The sequence below is a fragment of the Haemaphysalis longicornis genome, unplaced genomic scaffold, assembly GCF_048455015.1.
Source record: "Haemaphysalis longicornis isolate Haplotype H1 unplaced genomic scaffold, Haemaphysalis longicornis Haplotype H1 scaffold_4, whole genome shotgun sequence".
NCBI lineage: Eukaryota > Metazoa > Arthropoda > Arachnida > Ixodida > Ixodidae > Haemaphysalis > Haemaphysalis longicornis.
Genome location: NW_027526361.1, coordinates 50,509,886 through 50,518,504, shown reverse-complemented (window position 1 = coordinate 50,518,504; position 8,619 = coordinate 50,509,886). Strand labels below are relative to the sequence as shown.

General features: G+C 50.3%; 1 protein-coding gene across 1 annotated transcript in view; it reads left to right on the top strand.

Annotated features, from left to right (window-relative positions):
- Window positions 1–4,544: 4,544 nt before the first annotated feature.
- LOC144178669 (uncharacterized) overlaps window positions 4,545–8,619 on the top strand; it is a 101,775-nt gene continuing 97,700 nt past the window's right edge. Inside the window, exon 1 of the mRNA XM_077706676.1 lies at window positions 4,545–8,512. Coding sequence (XP_077562802.1) covers window positions 7,861–8,512 — 652 coding nt within the window. The 5' untranslated portion in view covers window positions 4,545–7,860. The remainder of the gene's footprint in view (window positions 8,513–8,619) is intronic.

The window sequence follows — 8,619 nt, the reverse complement described above, 5'->3', positions numbered from 1 at the left end:
CAATGACCTCGAGCCAATTCAAAATCGCTCTGTCCGGTTCATACATTCGTTTTATTCCAATGACATTACCGTTTCATCCTTCAAAGCCAAATCTGGATTACAGCCACTTTCCCTTCGACTCTGCATAGCCACCCTTTCTCTGTTTCGCAGGCTGTTTCGTTCGCCCCACAACCATCCCCCATGCATCATCTCCCCGACGTACATTTCGCACCGCACCAGCCACCCCCTCCAGGTGTCCCGTTACCGCGCTAGAACTGCTACATTCTCCGCTTCTTTCTTTCCCCGTGCTGCGAAGGACTGGAACGAGCTCCGAAACCACGTCGTCACAATAACCTGCCCATCAACCTTCATTAAAAATGTAACCAGTCATCTCTGTCAGTGAGATCTTATGGCAATGTTCTTATACCCCCTATGTAGCAATGTTTTTATACCTTTTATACCCACCCCTTACGTAGAAAATGCGCTTTATATCCTGTATATCAACCCTTGTGTGGCAAGTGTTCTTTATACCCTGTATATCCACCCCTTATGTAACACCCACTTGTGGGGTGTTTAAGGAAATAAAATACGACGACGGCGACGATGATGGTGATGATGCCACTGTATGGCAACAGCCCCGCATGCACTAGGTAACTGTTTTTCTGTCGCTAGCAACATCATGATGTAGGGCGGTGCTAGCACACCCGGCTGCTGTTTTGGAGACCCCAAATCGATTCCCATACCAACTCCACTGTACGCAATTTTCTTCTCAAAGTAGTTGAGTTGCTTTATCAAAATTATTGCACATTCGCACTTTGGCGCAAATTGCGACATCTTTGTGAGCAATTTTACTCTTTTTAGCTGTGGCCATTTTTTGGGTGCCGTACAACAACGCCCTTTTTTCTCACAACGCGCACAAAAAAATTTCGCCTTATTACACGTGTCATGACGGGCTAGCAATGCATTTGTGTATCACAGTGAAGCGGGCTTTAAAAAAGTAACTCTGCGCATTGCATTTTATGGGTATACATGGGTATCCCATTTTTTTTATATAGGGCAGCATGTATTGCCTTGTAAGATTCCTCTCCAGCAGTGCCTTTGTATTTAACAGTGAAGCCGACTTTATAGGGATCCGGCGTATATTGTTGTAAATGTATACATGGGGCGTCCGCCTTTTGGGTTAAGGCTGTTTACATTTCTTTTGGAAATCTCTTAGCAATACGTTTGTAAATAATACTCAAGGGCTCGGTATTCAAAGGAGGTTTGTATGTAATTCCCAGAATTTTTCTGCTAATGTCTCTGTCTCCGACTTGTCCCTGACTTATTTTGTTGAGATTTTTTTAAAACCAGCTATCAAGTGCTTTTATTTCTACAGCTGAAAAAGATCCTACCTAGAGCAGTGATGCTGATTGTATGACACAAGGACAAAATAAGTCCGGACTACAAACCCCAGAAAAAAAGAAGATCGTTTTAGTGGGTTCGTAACTTATCTTATATGCGTGAAGCAGCAAAAATAAATTCAAATAAATTGTGGCCAAATAATTTAACGGCTATGGGCACTTATTAACCTGTACTTAAAGCGTTTAAGAGATTAAAAAGAAAAGTGGAAAACGCGTTTCAGGGCCCTTTTACGTTGCAAGAAAAGTAAGTAGTTCGAAGCCTTGTAATGATTTCGGAATTATGTTTCAAATACTTATAACTCCATTTCAACATAAAATGTACAATTTTCTGAACATTTTTTTCGGGATGTAACTGACGTCTGATATTATGAGTACCGTCCACGCAGAGTATATCCATTCAGTGGCTCTGCTCAGAACTATTCTTTGCACGGTCAAATGCCCTGGCCTTTCTTCGTCCTGCATTACAACCAAACTTGCAGGAGGCCTCCTAACCCTTCCAATGATGTTGCACAGTCCGCTTCTTAGCGCTGCAAAACGCTCAGGATATTTTAATTTTTCTTGCCTTTTGCGCTGAGCCCTCCTTTTAAAAAAAACACCAAAGGAACCTTTTCGTAACACGTTTAAGTTCAGGGGAAGTTCCTCATTCAATTTGCCGGATTTCGCTCGAGACTCTAAATCCAATTCCGAACCAAAAGCACCTTGGTTTAAACATGGTTTAGAAAGAAGAAACAAACCCATAATCTTACATCCAAAATAGAGTACATTAAAAACAAAGGTCACTCCGTTTCCGACTAACGCTATTTCCCCGAGAGAAAACTCGAGAGCGGAGCGCGGTTGGCCTCCGCTACATTTACGCGCACCTAAAAGCGCGAAACCCCACCCTGCGCACAGGTGGTTTAGAGCATCCGCTACCTGTTCCAGGAGCAGTTAAATGGCTCTTCCATAATGCCCCATCCGAATCCTGTGGTCGCGATTGCGTGCACGCGCATTTCGAAAGCTTTTGCAAACAAGAAGCATTCACCGGGGGCGCCCGATTTAAGGCATCGGCCTAATCGGTTCTCCGAGCCTTTCTCGCGGAGTAGCCGAGCTTCCCGGAGCGTAAATCCACCCTGGGCGCACACCTGAGCGGCGGCCACCGGGGGCTCCAGACGGGCCGGGGAGCGAGCCGGTGGAGCAACAGCGCGGCGGCGGCTCTTCTACAGTGGCAGCAGTGGCTGCGGCGGCGCTCGTCGGCGGGATCGATTCGAACGCTCGCGCGCGCTGGCCCGGCCGCGCGCACTTGCCGAACGAAGCCGCCCCCGTCCTGCACGCGCCGCCACCGCCGCCGGGGCTGCCTGCCTCTCGCGGATCGAGTCCGCGCTCACCTGCCTCCCGGAGCACCTCGGAGCCTCCTGCTGACCAGCGTCCCGCATCTATTCTACTTGTGCTCGGTGGAGTGTGCTTCGCTGGTGCGACGGCGTCGAGCACACCAATTCAGCAGCGCACTGTGTGCTCAAGAACGTCCCAAGCTGAGTGAGGCATCATCATCATCGTCATCATCAGCAGCAGCTGCCCGTTGTGTAGCAAACACTGCCTTGCACAATCTTCAGCAGCTTACTGTACCCCGCCACGTCTTCTGGAGTGTGCAGCATCCTCTCGGAGCACAGCAGTGGGAGCGCTCGCTCCCGGTGTAGAAGCTACGCCTTGCATTACCAACTTAACGCTGAGTGCCGGGCATCACCAGTTACAATCAAGACCGTGAGCTGCTTCCACCAGGGGTTGACTTTCTCGACATCTGGAATTTTGGACAGTGCACGAGTGAACGCTTGTTTCATCCGGAAGCTGCACACCGAGGAAGGACTCTGTGACGGTGGGGAAGAATAAGCTGCACGCGTGAGTGTGGCGTCTGTCAATACGCGTCTTCCACCACGGGTCCTTGAAGTGTGCTGCCGAAACGAGCCCTTCCCGTGCAGAGCAGGCCGTGCACGCAACCGTCATCACTCCGGATTACCAATATCAAACGCGTCTGGAAGATCGCTTTTACGAGAGAGAGCCTTCTTTTGACCTTGCTAACTTCGCTCAGCCTCCCTTCCAGAGACCGGATGAACTACCCCGATCTTTGTTTGGTCGTGCGTTCGTTATTGTATTTGCCAGCAGCGAGTGATTGAAAGCCCTCAAACGGTGCCGATCATAGGGTTACAGCTTGCTGCAACAGGCGGAGGAGTAAGCAATCTGCACACCAAGTTGTGGAAAGAGGCCCATTCTAACAGGTGCTCTGTAAAAGTCGCCCAAGTATTTCGAATTGTCGACAGGAGCGTGTAAATAACTGATACCGTTTCTTTTAGTATAAATTGAGCAAAAAGTAGTAATCAACTTTAACTATTAACTCTCAACGGTGCCACGCCCTCAACGAGACGTCGGCCGTTGTCAACAGCCAGTATGTGCTAGGTATGTAGTCACTTGAATCCACGAGTGCTTTCTGGGAAATTCATTAAGAACCTGTAACACGACTTACACATCTCTTTATTGACATCTTAGCTTTATTATACAAACAAGCTAAGTCTTTGATTTAGGTGAGCAAGCAGGCTATATAGCTTTTCCTTCTGAAATAAACTCATAGACAGGACGAAAATATTACGGTCGGTCATAGTTTTAAACCTCTTTCTGCCCTCTGACAGTTGTGGGCTGTCTACGTCGCCTTTAAATACTCCTTCAGGTGTCCCGCTTTTAGCACTAATTGAAGGATATTTGGCGCCTGTTCCTAAAACGTGTCAATCTATAGCACCAGCTTGTGCATTTGAACCGTGCATTGGGAACTTCACCGACCGTCACAACGAAATTATTTAGACCAGTCGAGAACACATTCTATGCAGAAATAAACTGTCCAGGAAAGAAACGAAGGGCTCCAAGGGATTAAATAGGAACCGTTACTACCGCAAACCGATTGTTCGCACATTGCACCCCTAGTCACCGTTATCGGGCGTTTCATCAATATCTCGAATGCCCAGAATAACGTAAGGGCTCCTGACGTAGCGCTACGTCCTCCAAACCTGCTTGTGGATGCAAACGACTTGTTGCTGCCCCGATTTTGTTCAAGCCTAAAGGACCCGTGCATTAGGCAGCCATTGTTGACCAAGTAACCCTCACTAGAGTAGTGGGAATCGCCAAATACCATCGATCCTGCTCGCCAAAGGTGCCGGGCCCCAAGGAAGAGACGAAAGAAGAAGAAAAAAGGTGGCAGCATCGCGTCGAACACTTCTCCGTTGCTTCGGGTACGAGCGATCGGGATGTGAAAGTCGCGTAAGCATCGTCTCGTCCAAGACACCAGTGTGTGTTGGGGAAAAGAGGGAAAGGAGGAAGGGTACATCCCTTCTCCGCAGTGCGCGCGAAGGGGCCCTCTCGACAGTGCGTAGCCGTACGTGCGTTGTTCGTGCCCAGTGCGTGCCGTGCGCAGAGTCTCTGTGTTGGTGCGCCCGTGCGTGAAGCCGCTACGTGCGCCTCCCGAGTGCTGCGCCCCACAGCCGACGACACGTTTTATCGCTCCGCGCTGTGGACCCAAAGGACGCCCAAGGCTGCCTTGCTCGCGCGCTTGGCAAGCAGAGTTATCGCTCGTCGAGAGAAGAGAAAGGTTGCCCCGCCAATTCCCAGCGCCGCAAGAGTTTGCGAACTGGAGAGCGCCGCCTCTGTTGTGCCCTGGATAAGCAAGGGCCCTTCTTTTGATCCCCCTAGTGTGATTCGAGTTCGGGATACCGTCTTTCTTCCACCGGGAGCGGTGGGAGAGAAGTCGTCTACTGGAAGAAGTCATCAAGGAGGGCTGTGCTTTCGTGGGCTGTTGGAGGTTTTGCTTGAACTGTTTTCGGATATCTGCAGCATTTAGGCGGTAAAACAAGGCAGCGGCGTTGTTTTGTAAGCCGTGCTGGGGGTTTTGAGGAGTCACAAGAAACGGTGTTTCAGTGGGTATCTGCGCATGCATGCACTAGCAGCTCACGTCTATGCTACAAACAAATAATTGTAGATTATAAACAGTACATTTAGCGTATCAGGATCTTCAAAAACAGAAAAGGCGTAATTACTTATCACGAGAAAACACTGTGTAGTCATATTGGGCAGATACGAATTTAATATTTGAACAGTTGTCCCCAATACTACTATATTTTTTTATCCAGAGACATGTAGCCCCTTCAACGTCCCCACCTAAAGTAATTGATAATAAAGTTAGAAGTCACTTTCCCAAGCATGTAGCAACTATTTGCTCTCAAACACAAAACAAGGGAAAATTGGGTTCGCAGGTTCGTATTTAAAACCTGCCCAGAATCGCTCCTGTGTTGAAAGTAATTGAAATCTCTCCACCTTTTCTGTGGGCTTGCGGCAACGTGATTTCCTAATACAAATTCGTTTTTCTAGCGTAACCACGTTTTCTTCCTTGCCCTTAGATGGGGGACTAACAAGGCTTTGACAGTGTTCGGCGTCCAAATGGAATCTGATCGAGAGAAGTGAAAAGCCTTAATGCCCTGGGAATTGAGAGAGCGCGCTCTGGGTCTTCCCAAAAACGTTTCCCCTTTAAAAGGCTTCCAGAACCGTGGCCGCCGCTTGCTGCCGACGCCTGGCGTCACGGCCAAAGTTCTGGTGGGCGCCTGAAGCCATTTAGTTCCCCGACAGACTTAAGCAGAAAGAAGCACCAAACGATCGGGATCGCGGTGAAAATCGACCGGACGGTCGTGCAATCTACTCAGAGTGGAAAAAAGGAACGTCTAGAGGCGTGCTCGAATCGAAAAGAGTTGTTGTCCCAACACCCGGAGGACTTCTTCCGACTGTAGGGAGTATTGCCGACAGCTTCAACACCTTTGTATCAATTTTAGGAGCTCGGAGGATCAAACATCGTTTCATTTTTGTACTCGCCGGGAATAATATAAGTGCGGCTGTAGGTGTGCAGAAAAATAAACTTTCCGCTCGGCGTATAAAATAAGTTGTAGTTGTAAACGAAGCTCCACTATATTTTGTGTTTTATTCCTCATAAACATCAGTTGCAGTTACAAATCACCAAAAATACCGCCTCTTTTGAGTGGTAGGAAGAACAACACCATCGCTCATGTATGTCTACTGGAGTACGAACTTCAGTCAACTTAAACTGCTTAACTTAGACTGTCAGCATTAGAAAGCAAGCACAGATGTTGTTTTATTGTTTAAGATAAGCGTAAGACACTCCTCCGCTCGAAAGAACACAGAAGTAAAGAGCGTATAGGCAGCAAGCCGAACGCCATCCGTCGGAGAGGGAACAAAATACCCCCCCCCCCCCCCCCCCAGAAAAACAAAAACAAGAAAAGGGACTCTCTCGAGAAAATCTCTCCCAGGAAAAAAACGGAGCACGAAGGAAGCAGGTACGCGTAATAAAGACGAATAACGAGCGCAAATCCTTTGTGACAGGACCGGGCGAGAACTTAAGGAAATAGAATTTTTGCCAGTTCTTGTTTTGTTGCAGCGACTGCTTGCACCTACCTTTATGCTCAAGACAAAGACGAAGTAGGAGTGATTACATTTAGCGGACTACATTTTTCCGCGTTAGGACAAGAGAGCCCTTGCGTACGCTAGGATTTGGCAGCCAAGCTTCAGTGCGTGATAGGTGACGGTTCTCCGGAACAGAGAAAACTGACGGGCGGATAAGGTAGTTCAGGGCTCCATCGGACGTGGAAAAAGGAAGGAAGCGAAACGAGGCGGCAGATTATCGCGACCAAGCATTGATTTTGAATTAAGTACTTGTCCAAGCGCGCCATCCAAGGTTCTTGATCACGGCTTGTAGGAGGCCTACATAGCAGGAGGAGAGAGATAAAAAAAGACCGAACTTCCCAAAAGCTTAGCTGAGAAAGCGCATTCATCACCAAAAATAACCTATAATGAGCGGGTAATGACCTCGTTGTCGGTAATCCCTTCCTGGCCAAAAAGAAAGATAATAAGCGTGGTCATTGGAAGAAGGCGCGCTGAAAGGAGATCTAAGAACAGCCACATCATCAACGCGGTGTCCCCTTCACGCGCTTATAGCACAAAGTACCCTCTCCGCATCAACTAGCGTTTACGAAACGGGCGTTAGTGATTGAGTCGGTAATTAGGGTTCGCGAGGTGCCGTTATCAGGGGCGGACAGGGAGGAAGATAGCAGGCTCGTTTTGTTTGTGTCCATGCCCCGAGGGTGACACTGACTCCAATCAGCCTAATCGACACGCGAGAGGGGCACAAGAGGCGGCTCGTTTAATGGCCATCGATTGAGCAGCGAACTGACTCCGATGGTGCCCAGCAAACATGTGTCTCGTTCAGCGGGCTCCAGTGCTGCCACTCTGGTCGAGTGCGCGGGGACGTGACACGCATGGGGCCTCTTCGAGCAACGACTGTCGCCACGGGTTAGAGACATCGGCCGGCGCTTTATGACATTGCCACACACCGCCCACGCCTTACTCACACTTCTCGAGCCAGCCAGAAGTGCCGGCAAAGTTTCGGGTCGTGAGGGAAGAGATGAGCTCTTCGCTCGCCAATGCTCCCGGAGATTGCCTGATCGTGGATGTCAGAATGCTTAACTCGGGCGCCAGGCCGAAAGCGGCCAAGGAGGACGAGTGCCGCATAGTGATCACCGACTGCGACGGAGCGGACGACCAGGGAAACAGGCGCGTGGCGGCCTGGCTGGGACAAGACGCCTCGTCGCCGTTGGCGATGCAGGAAGGCGAGCTGTCCCGCAGCGACAGCCAGCCGCGACGCCACCACAAGCACCACCACCGGCGTCACCACAAGCACCACCACCGGCGGTCGCAGAGTCGGTCGTCGCAGTCCGAGGAGCCATCGGCGAGTCGCTGCCAGAGCAGCCGGCTTGTGGTCGAGGAGGACTTTGCTTCGGACTGCGAGACAGTCGCCACGACGCGGTCCGAGGCGGCCTGGTCGGTGGCGGTGGTGCCCAAGGACGACCGCAAGCGGCGCAAGAAGCGCAAGCGCAAGCGCAAGCCCGAGGCGGGCGGCGGGGGCGAGGGGGAGGAGGACGACAACAGCGAGGAAGGCGCGAAGCGAGACAAGAAGGCCGAGATGATCGTGGTGACGGTGAGCGCCGTCATCCTCACCATCGCCCTGCTGCTCATCGGAATCACCCTGGCCCTGACGCCCAAGATCGACGAGATGGGTGAGTGGCCAAGCGCTGCGTCCCTGCCCTGTTTAACCTCTTCAGCTGGAGTGAATGTGCGCTCAGGGAGTGTCCCCGGTGATAGAAGAATGGGGTCACGTGATCAA